An 18,476-nucleotide genomic window follows, 5' to 3' on the forward strand; every position below is an offset into this window, starting at 1 on the left:
ACACAGGTTGCCCATGAGTCTTCCAAAGAAGTACCAGCCCTTGCCCCCTGAGCCCTTTCCCTTGCCACTTTTCCCTCAGAGACACACCCCTCCTGAAGTCCAGGTGAGAGGACCCAGGTGAGTGAACTTGTACTGCCCAGGCGATCATTGGTGTTATCACTGGTGCTATCATTGATGTTATCATTGGTGCTGGTGGACTTACCAGGGCTACTGAGGGCTCTGGGAGGGTGTAATAGAAGCCCCACCAGCGGGGGACTTCAAAGAACAAACATTCCTTTTCTCACAGCTCTGGGGGCTGAATGTCCAATTCAGGAGCTGGCATATGTTGATGACTTCTGTGAGCCCTCTCTGAGTTCTGGTGACTGCCAACAATTCTTGGTGGTTCTTTATTTGTAGACAATCCTCACCTGTTGTGTGTGTGTGTATGTGTGTGTGTGTGTGTATCCTTGTCTTCTTATAAATCAGAAGGAACCTTGGTGGCATAGTGGTTTTGAGTTGGGCTGCTAACTGCACTGTTAGCACTTCTAAACCATTCGCTGCTCTTTGGGAGAAAAACAGGATTTTCTACTGCCATAAACAGTCACACGCTCAGAAACTCACAGGGGCAGTTCCCCCCTGTCCTAAAGGAGCATGATGAGTCAGCGTGGACTCGATGGCAGTGAGAGAGAGGTTGAAGAAAGTCAGATATTGCGCAGCTTAAGATCCACCCTACAGTGGTAAGATTGACTGTATTACATGATGGGAAGTGTTATATAACATCATGTCATGTTGCACAAATGTTACAAAACACTAAACTAGTTGTCATGGAGCCCATTCTGACCCACGGGGACCCCATGTGTGTCAGAGAAAAGGTTTCCGTCCCTGGAACCTTCCCACGGCTGAAGGCCAGCTCTTTCTTTCAAGGTGCCTCTGGGTGGTTTCAAACCGGTCAACCTTCCAGTTCCTTGAGCCCTCAGTTACTTGTGCCATTTCTCAGACTAGACATAATCTTATAGATAGAGATCTGCCCTACTCATGGCCACTTGATTTAACCACGTATAACTCCCCCAAGGCAGCAAACAGACGGTTTGAGCAAATCTCTGGGAACCAGGACTGAGCCAAGCGGACACACAAAATGACCCCTTGCAGAAACCAGAAAACACAAGTCAAGTCGATTCCAACTCATGGAGTCCCTCTAGGACAGGGTAGGACTGCCGCTGTAAGTTTCAGAGACTGCAACTCTACGGGAGTAGAAAGCCCCTTCTTTCTGCCAAGGAGTGGCTGTTGGTTTCGAACTGCTGAACTTGGAGATGGCAGCCCAATGCTTAACCACCAGGGCTCTGACCACTTCAGAAATAACAGGACAAAACCAGACCCGTGCCCTCTCTGAACAGACTCCAGCACGAACCGGGAGAGAAGCCAAATAAATCATAAGGGGCAATTGTCTTAGATGCCTGAAGTCCGTGTCTTTCTGGAAAATACATGTCTTTGTAGCACAGTGAGTTATTTGAAGAGTTGCTCACTGAAGGACGGAATTGGTTGCTGAGGAAAATGTTCAATGTGAAACAGAATCAGGACGTACATGGTTATAGAAAACCCACAGGGGCCCCCGAATGATCCGAGCTCAGTATTGCCCCTTAGCCTCCCTTCACCCAGACTGAGGGCATATCATGGTGTATAAAACCCCACTTATTAAAAGCATGTTTGCCTTTTTGACAAATAAACATTTAAAAATAAATTTTAAAAAACCCTAATGATTTGCCCCTACCCTTGATCATGTGGGATGTTGCCCTCAAAACCAAACTCACTGCCATTGAGTCAATTCCAAGTCCTACAGACCTAGGCCTTGTGGGTTTCTGAGATTGTAACTCTATGGGAGTAGAAAGCTCCATCTTTCTCCCTTGGAGAGGCTGGTGGTTTTGAACTGTTGACCTTGTGGTTAGCAGCCCTATAAGTAACCACTACACCACCAGAGCTCCTTCTAGAAATCTCCAAAATGCTATAGATAAGGATGGATTTTCTTTATTTTCTTGAGAGCTTGAATTTTCAAAATTACCTTATTTGGAAAGTAAGCTCAAAGATTAGCAGCTCCCTCTTCACGCTGTACAGAATAAGCCATGCTTTCTCACGGCAAGCTTGATTCTGCAAGTTGCGTATAAAGCATTCACTCACCAGCAAGTATTTCGCCAGGAAACTGATGTTCCAGCTCTCAAGCTCCTTAGAATGGAAAGCCTCATCCGTCACTGGTATCGAGGAAATATCCTTCCTCGTAATTGTCTGACGAATGTCCCTTTATCTTTTCATCCTTCAGAGCCCCACACAGACACCTGTCTTCCGAGGGCTTCTTTTCCCTCCTCCTCTTCTCCTGTTCCTTCTCAGACAGTACATCATGAGGGTACAAACTTGCTGCTTGAGTTTGGACTCAACATGCCTGGGTTGAAATTCTTAGGAACTGTCAGGGTGGGGCTCTCCTTCTCCAGGAGGGATAATTCTGCCCTCCACACCCCAGAGACATTGGGTCACACGTATTGCATTTTTTTCTTACTTTTATTGGAGGCTCTTACATCTCTTATTGTAATCCGTACCTTCATTCAGTGTGTCAAGCACATTTGCACATATGCCACCATCATCATTTTCAAAGCATTCTCTTCCCACTTGAGCCCTTGATATCAGCTTCCCATTTCTTCCCTCTCCCTCTCTCATTTACTGCCTATTATTGATTGTCACCACTCTGAGATTGTTGCTACTGACATCTAGTGGCTAGAGACCAGGCTTGCTGGGAATCAGTCAGTACATGAAACAGCGTCCCACCCCCTAGTAAAAAGTACTATCCCCGGGGCCAACTGAGCAGAGATGGAGAAAACCCTGCCTGAAGGCAAATGACTTATCTTTGAGAACAATCGGTAGGGAGGTCTAGCGGTCTGCTCCTGTAAAGGTTTAGAAAAAAGCCCAAACTCACTGCCATCGAGGTGATTCTGATTCACAGCAAATTGACCTTTGGGTTTCTGAGATTTTAAATCTTGACAGGGATAGACAGTCTAACCTTTCTCCTGTGGAGCAGCTGTTGGGTTTGAACCACTGACCTTGTGGTGAGTTGGTCAATGTGTAACCTCCTCTGCCACTAGGGTTCCCGTAAAGGTCACAACCTAGAAAACCCTACCATGCAGCTCTGCTCTGTCACGTAAGGTCGCTATGAGTCAAAATCGAGTGCCGAGAGCTTTGCTGTTGTTGCTGTTAGGTACCATCGAGTTGGTTCCAACCCATAGCAACGCTACTGTACTCAACAGAACAAAGCACCGCAGGGTCCTGTGCCATCCTCACAATTGCTCCTATGCTTGAGCCCATTGTTACAGCCACTGTGTCAGTCCTTCTTGTGGAAGCCCTTCCTCTTTTTTTTTTGCTGCCCCCGCCCCCCCACTTTACCAAGCTTGGCAAAGTGCACATATCACCAGCCCCTTGGGGGAGTGAGAAAGAAGAGGTTACCTACTCTCATAAAACTGTGCAGCAGAAGCAAATAGGTTAAAATGTATCACCCTATCATCTGATCTCCTTTATGAGCCATTAAAATGTTCTATTTTTAATATCTTCTTTTCAATTAAGGCCTATCTGTTTTACTTTGTTATCCTGGTTAGTTTTTCTTGTTGCTTGTTTGTTAGTTGAATGTTTTTCTGTATATGTTATCCTGGTTAGTTTTTCTTGTTACTTGTTTGTTAGTTGAATGCTTTTCTGTGTATGAAATCCAGGATAGTTAAACCAAAGGGACAGTAACTGGATTAATGGTCCCTTGGGGGTATGGCAAGGAAGGTTGGGGGGAAATGGTACAAGAATGAAGAACATGTTCTAAAAGTGATTGTGGTGATGATTGTACAACTCTTTTGGATGTGATTGAACTATTGACTTGTATGAAATATGAACTATATGCCAATAGAACTGTTGAAAAAAATGTACAGCCTAAGAAACCCATGGGAGCAGTTCTGCTGTGTCGTTGGATCACTAGAAGTTGGAATCAACTCGATGGCAGCCGGTTTTGTTCTTTGGGACTACGACTTCTGTCGGTGCCTTTGTCACTGCATATAGCACGTCTGTACACCCATCTGTGTTGACCACCCAAAAAGGAAGCATGGACTCATTTCTGCATCTGTATGTTCTGGCACAGGGTCTGACAACAGCCCCCTACTCTTGGTGACCCCATGTCCAACTGAACACAAAACTACCCAGTCCTACTCTGTCCCCACGATGGGTTTGGGGATCCATAGTTTTCACTGGCTGATTTTCAGAAGATCACCATGCATTGCTTCCAAATCCGTCTTATTCTGGAAGTTCCACTGAAACCTGGTCAACAGCACAGCACCACACAATGCTCCATGGCCAAGTGGGTGGTGGCTGCATTCTGTCTGGGAATCGAACTTTTTGTTCTCTTGCATGGAAGGCAAGAGTTCTCCCGCTGAGCCATCATTGACCCCCATCTGACTCATGACATGTTTTATAACTATGTTGTGCTGTGGGTTACATACTGAGCTGTTAACCACAAGGGCAGAAGTTTGAACCCACCAGCCATTCCATGGCAGAATGATGAACGTAGCTGCTCCTTTAAAGCTTTAAGATCTCAAACACCCCAGGGGGCAAATCTGCTCTGTCCTTTGGGGTTGCTATGACTTGGAATCAACTTGATGGCAACAGGTATTTCCCACTACAAGGAATCATGGGGGTGCAGTGATTAGGGGCTTGGCTATTTGGAAGGTCAGCCATTCAAACTCACCAACTACTCTGCTAGAGGAAGCTGGGGCCACATCTGCCTCAGGGAAGGTTTACCTCCCTGGAACACCCTTTGGGTCAGTTCTTTCTCCTAGAAGTAGCTCTGAGTAGGAATTGACTTGAAGATAATGAATAGGTGTTTGTGTGTGTGTGTGTGTGTGTGTGTGTGTAAATGTGGATCTATTTATCTGCTACTGAATTGGTGTTATTGTTGTCTGGCACCATCAAGTCAATTCCATGACAACACTATGCACAACAGAAACACTGCCCAGCCCTGCGCCATCCCCACAATTATTCCAATGCTTGAGCCCATTGTTGCAGCCAGTGTCAATCACTCTCCTGGAGGGACTTCTTTCATTCTCTGCCACTCTACTTTACCAAGCGTGATGACCCTCTCCAGGGACTAGTCTCCTGACATCATGCCCAAAGTATTTAAGACGAAGTCTCACTTGCTTCTAAGGAGCACTCTGGCCCTGCTTCTTCCAAGACAGATTGGTTTGTCCTCTCAGCCATCCATGGTACTTTCAGTATTCTTCTCCAGCACCACAATTCAAATGCACTGATCCTTCTTCCGTCTTCCTTATTTAATGTCCAACTTATATATCCATTGTACTGAATTGAATCCTTCCAAAAATCTATATGCTGAAGTCCTTAATTCTTGTTTCTATAAATATGACTTTGTTTGGAAATAGAGGGATCCTTGTTATGTTAATGCGGTCACACAGGTGTAGGATAGACTCTGTACTGAATCTCCTCTGAGTCATCAAAGAGCCGCAGTCGATGAAGACACAGCAGCCCAGGGACTCCAAGGCTGGCTGGCAAATGCCAGAAACCAGAGGAGAATCAAGCTGGCTGAAATCCAACCTTGTACTTTAAATATCAAGGACTGTGTGCGTGCGGGGAGGGGGGGATGCAAGGGAGGAACGAGGAAAGGGAAGGAGGGTAGGAAGGAAGTAAAGAAATGAAGGAAGAAAGGAATGGAAAGAAAGAAGGACGTGAAGGAAATAAGCGAAGGATGGGAAAGGAGGTAGGAAGGAAGGAAGGAAAGGAGGCAGGAAGTGAAGTGAAGGAAGGGAGAAAGAAGATAGAAAGGAAGGAAAGCAGTAAAATGAAGGAAGGAAGGGGGAAGAGGAAGGAAGGAAAGAAAGAGAAAGAATTCAGTCATCTTCAAAGCCACCCATTTTTCAAATGTCTCCTTTCAAAAGTGCAATTAGTTGTATTTTTTTTAGTACTGTTTAATTTTTTTAAAATTTTATATGCTTTTTATGGCGTATGAGGTGAAGGTTTATAGAGCAGATCGCCATTCCACGTTCAACCATGCATCCACATTCGGACCTAACTCACCTCTGCCATCCCTTTAACGCACCACCCTCTATCCCACTTCCTCCCTGTGTGTCCTGTTTCTGTGCCTCCTTCTCTCCTAACCCTCCAGTCCTTGAGTTAATGCTGCTACCCCTTTGATTTTAAAGGAGAGGTGAGTTCCAATCTAGACCATACCCTTGGGGGTCCCTCCAGTCTCTAGCTGACCGGTTAGCTCTGACTCTTTTATGATTTTGAGTTTTGTTCCACATTTTCTCCCACTCTATCCAGTACTTTCTAATTCTGGTCCTTTTCAGAGCAAATAATTAATGGTAGCTGGGCACCAACTAGTTCTTCTGAGCTTAGGGTTGTAGAGACTTTTGTGTGGCCAATGGACCCATTTGACTAGTTGTTTGCGGGTATCTTTTTATTTCTGTCCCTCTTATTTTTATCTGGATAGGAAGAGACCAATCGTTGAACCTTTGATGACCACCCATAAGTTTTAAGACCCAGCTGTTACTCACCAGAGTAGGATGTAGAACATTGTCTTTGTGAACTATGCATGTAGTGCCGATTGACTGTGGTGCCCCCCAAGACTATGACTCTGATACTCCAAGCCCAGTGACTTGTCCCTTCAAGGTGATTGGTTCAGTCTAACCTGCTTTCCTAACCTTGCCCTCTGTGTGTTACACCACATTCACGTATATATTTGCAGCAGAAGCAAATAGACATACACGAATGTGCTCCATCAAGCCTATGAAGATTCAGGAGTGTACTCCCACTCGCCCTCTTCCACCTGTTCCATCCTGCACAAGTATCTGTCTTAATTGGTCTAATGTGGAACCTGGGCATCAGTATTTCCAAAGTTCCTCCGGAACCTTAAGTAAACTGTTGAGTAAACAATAGGCTGCTGACCAAAGGTCATTGGCTCAAACCCAGCAAACACTCTGAGGGAGAATGATGAGGCGACTTGCTCCTAAAAAGATTTACAGCCGAAGCAGCATATCTAGGGTTCCCAGGAGTTGGAATTGACTTAAAGGCAGTGGGTTTGGTGTTCTTGGGTTTCAGATGAAACAAATGTGCAACCAGGGTTCAGAATACAAAAGAAACCTGATTCTAAGAATAAATATACCTGCGCCAAACCAACTAATGTCCCTATGTTATTAAAGTTTCTAATGCATTAAATAATAGCCTGGACAATATTGGTGCTGGCTCCACAATAGGATTGATATCATTGTTATCACTGGATTGTACACATGAATAACATGGACTTGGTAGATGTTGTTCATATTTTTTATAGTTAAAAATATGTGAAGGCAAAATAATAATAACGCAAACACTCCACTATGTCCAGGGCCACACCAGCCTATTCTGCTGTCATCTTAACGGTGGTGATTTTGTTGTTGTTGTTGTTGTTAGGAACTGTCGAGTCAGTTTCAACTCATAACCACCTTTGGTCAACAGAATGAAACACTGCCTGGTCCTGTGCTATCCTCACAATTGTTGTGCTTGGACCCATTGTTGTAGCCACTGTGCCAACCCATCTTGTCAATCTGTTCCTCCACTTTGCCAAGCATGATGTCCTTTTCCAGGAACTGGCTTCTCCTGCAAACATGCCTGAATTACACGAGACAGAATTTCCCATCCTCATCTCTAAAAATCATTCCACGTGTACTTCTTCCAAAACAGATTTGTTTGTTCTTTTAACAGTCCATGGTAAATAGTCTTTCAATATCGAATATTCTTTTCCAGCACCATAGTTCTTTCAATATTCTTTCAAAGACTACTTTCAATATTCTTTTCCAGCCTCATAGTTTAAATGCATTGATTCTTTTATGGTCTTCCTTATTCAATGTCCAGTTTTCCCATGTTTATGGGGCAACTGAAAATACCATGGCTTGGGTAAGGTGCACCATAGTTAGATAGTCATTACTGATGGCCCATGCTGCATGCAAACAACTGTAGGAGCTTGTATTGCTGGGTTGGTTTCCCCAGAAAACCTATGGGACTTGGGAGATCGGAACTTTAAGGCACGTCTCTACAGAAACCCCATTCACACATAGCAGCTGCACCCTGGGTGAGTCATCCTGGGTTGAATTGCTCTCCGTCAAGCACAACCTGAAATTACACCAGGCAATCAACACCATCGATTGCAGGCAACCTGACAGCTGCAGCCCTTTACAAGGGATGGTGCTTGCCCCAGAAAGGTCAAGGTATTGTCTCAGCCCCATTGGTCTGCTCTCCCTCAATTCTCCCACTCTCTGCTTTACAGCTAAGCTGCAGCTTTGCACAAACAATTACTGATTCAAAGCATACCAGTTAAAGGAAATGCTATTTGGATTTTACAGTGACAACTCAGAACTGAAGGCTAACTTGGAAGTTTGGGGAATGTTGGTAAGATGGTCTCAGTTATTATGATTTTCAAACCATTGGTATAACTAGTTTGTTTGTTTTTACTGAGCCCATTTCCTGACTGTGTTAGTCCGGGTTGACTAGAGAAACAAATTCAGGGACAATCATATGTGTGTAGGAGAAAGCTTTATTTCAAAGAGCAATTATATATTAAGAAAACATCCCAGGTCAGATAAGATCAAATCCATAAGTCCAATATTAGTTCACAAATTCCTCTTTAGACTCAGGCAACACACCCCATCAATAATGCTGAATGCAGGAAGATCACAGGCCAGTGGTGGATCCAGTGGCAGTGGAAGCATCTGAGCCCTGGTGTGGGTCTCTACGTAGCTCCTCTAGCTCCAGAGCTCTGGATGCCATCAATGTAGCTCCACGTGACTTGTTAACAGGAATGTGACAATTAGGGTTGGCACAGTGACGGTAATAATGGGCTCAAACATAACAATTGTGAGGATGGCCTAGGACCAGGCATGTCCAGCTGACTCACTGCCGTCACATCGGTTCCAACTCATAGCAACCCTATAGGACAAGGTAGAGCTACCTGTGTGAGTTTCTAAGACTATAGCTCTTTATAGGAATAGACAGCCTCATCTTGCTCTCTCTGAGCACACTGGTGGCTACAAACTGCTGACTTTTCTCTTAGCAGCTCACTGTGTAATCACCACGCCACCAGGGCTCCTTAGCTGCACTGAAGGCCTGGCAAACACAAAACTCCAGAAGTAAATGGAAATGTTTCAACCAACTGATGCAGTGTTGCTGCCCTCATTCACCTATGCCAAGGAATCTGGAAGACGATTACCTGGCCAACTGAGTGGACGGTTTTCATTTCCATTGACCCTGTATATGACCTTGGTGGCTTAGTGGGTTACACATTGTACTGCTAACTACAAGGTTAGAAGTTTGAAACTACCAGCCACTCCTCAGGAGAAAAATGAGGCTTTCTACTCCTGCAAAGGGTGATCATCTCAAAAAGAGAGAGTTCTACTTTGTCCTATGGTTGCTATGAGTCAGACTTGACTAGATGGAAGTGATTGGTAATTAGTGTTTTGAATTTTCTGTTTTACCTAACATGATGCCCTTTTCCAGCAATGTTTCTTTGCCGATAACCTGCCAAAGTAAGTGAGACAAAGTTTCCACATCCTCTCTTCTAAGGAGCTTTCTGGCTGTACTTCATCCAAGCCTGATTGGTTCTTTCTCCTGGTATAGTCCCTGGACTGGTGTCATCAATAATCCACAGTCCATAGTCCATGAATTGGTGTCATCCATAGTCCAAGGACTGATGTCATCCATAGTCCACAGTCTATGGACTGGCGTCGTCCATTCAACAGTCTCCTCCAACACCTCAGACATCAAAGATGTAGCTGTAGCACTCAAGCTCAGTTTGCTCCTGGAATAAGCTTGCCTCATACAACCTGATCCTGATGATCCGCCCCTTCCCACTAAAAGTGGCTTTGCAGTCTCAACCACCCAGGCATTTCTTCCAGCTGCGCGGCCTTTTCAGCGACAGATCTGAGTAGAAGGTTTTTGCACCCTGACCCCCACTCCATTGATGGCTTCTCATGTGACTTCAATGTCCTTCTGGCAGTCTTGCCTAATGAACACACATCCTCTTCACTGTCATCTCTCATAGCTCTCAGGTCAACCTGCCAAGAGGGATACCCTGGCAGGGGACTCTGAGAAACATGGAGTCTGGAGAGGTGACTTCACTGAGGAATCTGAAAGGCTTGAAGTGTATTCTGAGGTCAACCCACGCCCACACCATCAAGTTCCATGTCTGGGGAGGTCCCCACCATTCAGCTTTATGCGTCCTTCTGTTTTGGTCCCTCTCTTCTTTATGTCACCCCCTTTATTTCTCTTGAACATGCCTTCTGGGGACTCCACTGCCCCGGCCATTTTCATGTCTATAAAGTTCTTAGACTTCTTTAAAACAAGAACCTAGGTGCTTTAAAATCTAAGTACTCATAGCAGGTCTGAGTGTCCCAATGAAATCTGACATAAAAACCGGTGTTAGCAGGAATGATGAAGGTATTGAAATTGTCCCAAAAGGAGAAGCAAGTTTATGTCCCTTTTGTCGCCACCTTTTAATTGGCCCATCTTTTTTCCACCCCCTTAGAAAATTATGACAAAAATTAAAATTTAGCTTTATGGAATAGTTATAACTAGCAATAAATGCCACACTGGACTGTGAGCTGTGAATTTGGCCATGAAAATGTAACTAAAGGTTTTCAGGGCTCAGAATGGTTTTTATTGTGATGATTGTGGACCTAATTTAATAACACCACTTCTTTTCCTTTCAGACAGATGAGCTTAAAGGATTTACAAGAGGTAAGTAACAGGGGCACCCAGGGAAACATCGGAGCAGACATGATTAAATGTTTGCTGGGCGCATGGTGTGGAGCCCTGCTGATGCAGTGGTTTGGTGCTTGGTTACTAACTAAAAACCATCCGTTCAAACCCATCCTCGGCTCTGCAGGGGAAAGATGGGGAAAGAGCTGCAGCTTTGCAAACCCTGTGAAGCAGCTCAGCCATTTGCTTTGGGGCCTAGCAGACTTAAATCTTGCAATAACTACTAGGAGAAGTACAGCTGACAGATCATAGGGCCAGACCCTGAATGCAAGTCCAAAGATCAGGGATCCCATCCTCACCGCGATGACTGCCTTAGAGAATACAGAGAGTGCTGCGCGACTAGGGAATAGAGGAGAAGGAAGGACTCCTCATGGTGTGGTGAGTTAAGCACCACACCATTAACAGAGAGTTCAGCCTCATCCGATGCTCCACAGAAGAACCATGAGGCTACCTGCTCCCTTTAAGATGTCCACTGGGGTCAGAATGGACTTGATGACCATGAGGATTTTTATCCTTCAGGGTGGGCCCCTGTGTGCCAGAGCTGAACTGCTCCAAAGGGTTTTCTTGGCTTCAAAGAGCTTCGGTGGCACAGTGGTTAAGCTCTTGTCTGATCACAGGTCAGCCTGCCAACTCCACCAGCTGCTCTGCAGGAGAAAGATGTGTCAGTTTGCTTCTGTTACGACTGGAACCCTTTGGGCTGGTTCTACTCTGACATCGTAAAGGACCATTATGAATGGGATTGACTTGATGGCCATGGGTTTGGGTTACTCGTAACTGGAGTAGACTTCCAGTCCTCTCTTCTGTCAGGCTAACCATCAAGGGAATACACACCATTTGTGTCTTGTAGGTACCGTGGGTTAAAATCAATTCAGCAGCAACCACCAACTTCCAAACAATTATTATCTAAGACTAAAAACTCACATCCATCGAGTGGATTCCTATTCATAGCAACCCTCTAGGGCAGGCTAGAACTGCCCACTGTGGGTTTCCAAAACTGTTACTATTTATGGGAGTAGAAAGCCCTGTCATTCTTCCCAAAAGTGGCTGGTGGGTTTGAACTGCTAACCTTGTGGTTAGAAGACAAACTCGGAACTCACTAATCCATCAGGGCTCCTGTCTAAGCATAGCCACCATATAATTGAACTCAAGTGGAGTCTGAATTTATATCAAGACCCCACATGGCATTAGGACTCATACTGTAGACTACAGCCTTCCTTCAGCAAACAAAGTACTTTAGCACGTAAGCTCCAAGGCAGGATTATAAAACCAAAAATAATATTTCTAACTTATGACTCAAACATTGAAACAGTTATTACTTGTGGTGAAGTGGAATTTCTTAATATGTCTCTTCTAGCCAAATCTCTAATTCCCACCCTTTAAAAGTTAGGGTAGAATGATGCAAATAGAATGTGTGAAACACTAATAGAGGGGATTGGTCAGTTCTGGTTGCCATTCCCTTGGCTAAAATGAGAGTCATTCTAAAAACAAGAATAGGGAGAAATCCCAGGACCATCAAGGAAGAAGAGCAACCAGTGGAGTTGCCTAAAGGCACCAGAAGCAGCTTCACAGAGACCATGAGACAGAGCAAACAGGCCAGGCTGAAACAGAGCAGTGGTGGTACCACTGAGACTGTGGTCTGTTAGGCAGAGCAGCAGATGGGATATCTGGCCAAGGGTCGAGGGGTGTTGCAGGAGTCCTCCACAGGTGGGGTACTTCCCTTTCCCAGAATAACAAGGCAGAAAAGGTGTACTAGAGAGGAGTGCCTTGCAAGAGGAGACTTGGCAGCTCAGGACAGAGAAAAAGGAGAGGTTTGTAAGGGAGTTTAGGCAGGAAGGAGATTATGTTTATTCATGAACAGAGAAGGAAGATTCCAGGAATTGGGTCTACATGGGTGGGCACACAGCAGGTGTTCAAAAATGGAGTCCAAGATAAAGGCTTCTGACTAAGCTGTCATTCTGATCCTGTTAACTTCCCTAATAAATCCTCCTAATTGTGATCATTGTCTGTTGTGAGCTCTGTGTGGCCATTGCAATGAATTCTAGAACCCAGCAGAAAAGTAGAGTGTCGTAAGAGGAACAGTTGGTGTTAGACTAGGATAAAGAAGGATGGATGGTGGAGACATGTGTGATGTCTTTCTTATGGCTCTTCTCAGTCTCTCAACTGAAACCCTGGGAGGATAGATGTGGCCCCCCATGCTGTTTTCTCATTACCTCTAATCCATAAGGCCATCAGGTCAAGAAGGCTAGTCCACATGATTACTGAATAAAGGGGCCTAGGCTGTCCTGGATCCATTGAAGAATTCACCAGCCTCCTCTACTGTAGACATTGCTGGACATCGCCAGTGCCGCCAGGAAAGAGAAAGTTTGGGGTGGTACTTCACTGTTGGGTAAGCCACATGTTGAAGGAGTCCCTAGGGAGTACAAACAGTGAAGCACTTGGTGTGGCTGGTGACTCACCCCCTACACACAGATCCCTCCGAAGACAGGCTTGATCATCTGCCTCTGAAAAGGCATAGACTTGGGAACCCTACAAAGCCCTTGAGCTCTGAATACACAGGGCTGTCATGAATTGACTTGAAGGCAAACACAGTGTGTTAGTCCGGGTTGACTAAAGAAACAAACCCAGAGACACTCATGTGTGTAAGAGAGAGCTTCACAACAAAGAGCAATTGTATATTCAGAAAATATCCCAGCCCCTCCAGATCAAGTCCATAAGTCAGATATTATCCCATATGTCCAATGTCATAAATTCCTCTTTAGACTCACACAGCACATGCAATAGTGCTGAACGCAGGAAGATCACAGGCTGGTGGGTGAAAAGTCTAATGGATCCAGTGGCAGTGGAAGCATCTCAATAGTGGTGCAGGTCTCCACATGGCCCCTCCAGCAATCCAAATGTCTCAACAGCAGGAAAGTGAAGCAGAGAAAGAGTGTGTGACTCTCCTATATGGAGAGAGGATAAATCCTCATGAGAAGGCCATGATCACAAAGAGGCATCATCAGGCTGTGACCTGATTGACAAGCCAGACTCCATCCCTACACTTATTTATCAAGTTGACCTGAAATTGCGTAACTACCACACACAGCAAGAAGGTCCCTGAACCTAACGCCTCTACCTCTTTCTTACAACAGCCCAGGCTTATATGTCTAAAGAGCAGAAGGTGGCCTGCCACTCAAGGTGACCTCAAGTCCATAGCTTACTGGTTAGTCAGATGACAGCAGGATGGCCCATCAGTTACAGGCAATAAGGAAATGGTGAGCTCATCCATAAAGAGCAGACACTATGCCTTCTTTGGAACTGTGGCTGGCATCTGACCGGAGGGGGGTATCATATAGGAATCAACAAGGCCTAGTGGGAAAGCATGTTCCTGCTCCTATCTGTTGCTGGGACACTGCCCCATTGTCTCTCTGGGCTGAGACACAAAGCCATTTCCCCATCAGGAGAGTCCATTTGTAGGGCACATGCTATATCTGTGTAGGTGTGTGTTAAGTGCCTGCATGTTATCCATGCAGCTGAATCCTTGTAAACCCATCACTCTTGTGCCAAGCAGCACAACACTTAATAGTCTTTGAAGGAAGGAGCAATTCATTTGTCTAGTGTTACCCTCACAACAATCCTAAGAGTAAGGGGGCCTCAAAGAGGTGGCAAGAATTCCCACAGCTTACAGACCAGCCTCTGGACTTCCAAAGGAGAACAGGGCTCTCCACTCCCATCCCTAAAATAAGGACATCATGAAGCTAACACAATCAAAAAGGAAATTTGATGCAAGAAGGAAATAGGAAAGACGGAGGGGAAGGAGGAAGGGTGGAATAAAACTGAGTTTACTCCTTAACTTGAATATGTTCATTCTCTTGTCAAAAAATAAAAGTTAAAGTAGAGAAGCTAGAGATTCTACCCCAGTTTCCTGATGGCACTTGGTTTTAAATTCAGAGCCCTAAAACAGAAACAAGTTGGCTGGGTCTCAAGGACATAAAACAACTGGTTTCCCAGAGGGAGATCCTCTCAACCATATTTACAGCCTGGCTTCTGCTCTCTTGGCAAGCCAGACAACCGACAACCACCACATTTGATGGGGCTCCTGGAACTGCCAGGTTCAAAGTCGTGGAGTAGGCACTGTGGGGAGAGTGCAGACCACTCATTGGAATGGATTCATTGCCCCTTCCACTTCATGAGCACACCTGTCTTGATTTGCTGTCTATAATGAAACAAATGTGGTCTTTCCAGAACTCTAAGAGTAGCAGAGGTCTTTGAAACAGAGGAGTTTGTGTGTTGGTTTGCTCCATAGAAGACACACAATAACAGTTTGTTGGTAAAGCTTTATGGTCTATGAAGGTGTTTTAGGGGAGAACAGTGACACACACCCCCATCCAAGCCCACATATAATTTATAGAGACAAATATATTGTCTTAAACATGACAACAACATCAACAACAAAGATCATTGCCACCTAGTTGATACTGATTCATGGCAACCCTATAGGACAAGGTAGAACTGTCCCTGTGGCTTTCCAAGACTGCAAGTCTCCATGGAAGTAGAGAGCCTCATCTTTCCCTGGCAGAGCAGCTGGTGGTTTTGAACTGCTAACCTCTCAGTTAGCAGCCCAACATGTAACCACTATGCCACCAGGGCACCTAAACATGGTAGACAAAACAGCAGCAAAGGCACACCTTCCAGATGAGGGAGACCATCAGCACAAGGAGATAATGGTGTCCAAGGATTCACAGAAACTTGGTCACTTAAATAGGACATGGAAAGCAAAGGAAACCTCAAAAAATCATAACTGATGCCAGTTCCATACATCACAATTGAAGGCCAGGGATGACTCGTGACTATATGACCCTAGTTCCCCAATTTCCATCAAGGGCACAGCCAGGCAAGTGACTAAGAGCCAAGCTGATGTGCTCTGGCTGGGGGAGTGGAAGTAATCGACTTTGTAGCGTCCTCTGCCTGGAGGCAAAGCTATTCTCAGTGCCTGTTAATGGCCTGAAAGAATCCAGTGGTGGCCTAATCTATGTGGAGACTCAGTGGATTTGGGGCTCACACTGTAAACAGTAACTTTCTGCGAACCTAGTGCTGAGGATTTAAGCACTGCAGCTAAACTGGCATGATTTAGCTCTGCAGCCAATGTAGAACTTGGATAAATTGTACCACCTCTTTGGTACCATCCGCAAACCAATGGTTTTTAGCCTTTTGTGTGCCTTCGAAAATTAAAGGAAAGGTAAAAACTTTCCTCACTGAATAAATGGCTTGAGGGTTATCACTGCTCTCCTTCAGCTACCCAAAGGGGAAAGACCACCCAACTCCACACCTGACCGATGGTCACAAGGCAGCGGTCAGACTGACTCCAGCCTCCATCCTTCTTTGCTCTGACACCAGCCATACCTTCCTTTCTCTCTCTCTCTCTCTCTCTCTCTCTCTCTGCTGGATTTGTTAATGTGTTGCAGTGGCCACTCGGAATTCACAACAGACAATACAATTATGGGGGTTATTAAGGAAGCTGACAGGTTACCACAAGTCAAGATCAGAAGACATTAAGAGTACAGTTCTCTGGTCCGGAGTTCCTCTTCTCAGCCATGCAGGCCGACCTGTCTCTCTGGACCTCAGCCTCTCAGACAGACACCTACCCTGCTTGGGTAAGTGCTACAAAGCTCTTCAGTGCTGAAAGATGTTCAAAGGGCACCCTACTCTACAAGCCAGGCTCCTGCCTGGAGACACTCAGATTGACTCCATCTGTGGGCAGGGACAGCCACACCTCATCCATGTTCTTGGCATCTGGTGTCTGCTACAGCAGCCACTTCACACAGGGATTGTACACATGGTCTGCCAGTGGCTCTTTTTTGTGGATGGTCATGGGATTCTTGTTCCTGTTTCTGAGATGGCTCACTCAGCGGGATGGAAAAACTGACCAATCCTGAAGTCAGAGTTCTCTACATCTTATTTACATCTCCCCACCCATTCACTTCTATCAATCTGTTATGGAAGTACAGTCAGAAAGCTCCTTAGAAGCAAGGAAGGTGAGATTTTGTGTCACGTAGTTTGGACATGTTGTCGGGAGAGACCAGTCCTTGGAGAAGGACATCATGCTTGGTAACATGGAAGCAAAAGACCCTCAAGGAGGTGGATTGACACAGTGGCTGCACCAATGGGCCCAACCATAAGAACAATTGTGAGGATGGCTCAGGACCAGGCAATGTTTCCTCCTGTTGTGCGTAGGGTCACTCACTATGTGCTGAAATTAATGTGATGTCAACTAAAAACAACTAACAGCATTCTGTTACTAGGTGGGTGTTACAAAAACTATGGATAAAAAACAAACCAAACTCAATGCCGTCGAGTCAATTCGACACCAATCAACCAAGAGAGTACAACTGCCTCTGTGCGTTTCCAAAATTGTAGCTCTTTACAGGAGTAGAAAGCCTCCTCTTTCTCCCACAGAGCAGTAGAGTTGATCTGGCCCCAAGAAGACAAGTTCATAAGCATGTATATTTTCAGTGTGAAAGATGGTAAAGAAGCCTATCAGCATTAAGGAAGATGGAAAAAATTGACAGGAAATGTTTATGAAGATCAGTGACCAGATTTAGAAAGAACAATACTTAGATATTTTCATGCTCATTTTTTCACATAAACATTTCAGAACAGATACGGATAGAAAATTAACCTTAGTCACATTGTTTAAACATGAGCTCTACTAATAGTCTACTATACATTTTCAAGTCATTTATTCAAATGCATGCTTTTGTATATGCATAGATATAATGTGCATGCAAAGAAATCTATCAGAGACCTGGTATTTGTCCTGAATGCCTCATGTAGTGTTCAAGTATATCTATCCTATAATGTTATTCCATACTCTACATAAGTGCTTGCAATGCCTTTATTCCAATAGACAGATGTCCCACCCAAATTTACGTAATAATTCCTAGTTAGATAGACATGTCAGTTACTCCTGTTGTTCCGATATTGTGTGCTGTGTAAGGCGGAGTTGTCTGGAGAAACCAAACCAGTGGCATTCATCTATGTGTGAGAAACAACTTTATATCAAGAAGTGATTTTTTTTATTAAGAAAGTATCCAGCCCAGTCCAACTCAAGTCCATGGGTCTCCATCAGCCTCTCATAGCTGCAGATGATGAGGCAGAAGGAGGTAGCAGGGAGATCACAGGCCAGAGGGTATAAAGACTCATGGATCCAAAGTTGGTGGGAATATGGTAGTTAGCGGAAAGCTCCCAGGGTTGGTAGCCCACATGGGGCCACACAGAATCTAAGTAAGCAAAGCTGGAAAACAGCAAGAATGAGGAAAGTTCCCAGGATCTGTCTTATAAAAAGGCCAGTCCCTCAAAGAGGCGACATCTGACTGTGGCCTGATTGATAGGTTGGACTCCACTTCTACCACCACGCCATCAAACTAACATCAAACCTAACCACCGGATGTGGTATTCTGTTTGTCCATGAAACGTGGTCCAGATTCCACATTGCTTTCTTGGAAAAGTCTCATCATTGGAACGACTGGAGTATATTGAAGACAACTTCCAAGGTCCTTCACAGCTATAGTCAGATTGTGTTCCGGAAAGGTCAAATCGTTCACCATCCCATAAGGTGGCTCTATTGCCTGGCACACCTCCCGAAAGAGTATCGCGTTTTGAATTTTGTTTAGTCTTCTGGAGGTTACCAGTAGACTGAAAAAAAA

At 45.0% G+C, this 18,476-nt stretch overlaps 1 protein-coding gene across 1 annotated transcript in view; it reads left to right on the forward strand.

Annotated features, from left to right (window-relative positions):
* CLNK (cytokine dependent hematopoietic cell linker) overlaps positions 1-18,476 on the forward strand; it is a 116,185-nt gene that overhangs the window by 63,110 nt on the left and 34,599 nt on the right. Inside the window, exon 7 of the mRNA XM_045284406.1 lies at positions 10,743-10,770. Within this exon, the coding sequence (XP_045140341.1) occupies positions 10,743-10,770 (28 nt within the window). The remainder of the gene's footprint in view (positions 1-10,742; positions 10,771-18,476) is intronic.

This window comes from Echinops telfairi, unplaced genomic scaffold (genome assembly GCF_000313985.2).
Source record: "Echinops telfairi isolate 266 unplaced genomic scaffold, ASM31398v2 ScPeMD7_7468;HRSCAF=8506_2, whole genome shotgun sequence".
Taxonomy (NCBI): domain Eukaryota; kingdom Metazoa; phylum Chordata; class Mammalia; order Afrosoricida; family Tenrecidae; genus Echinops; species Echinops telfairi.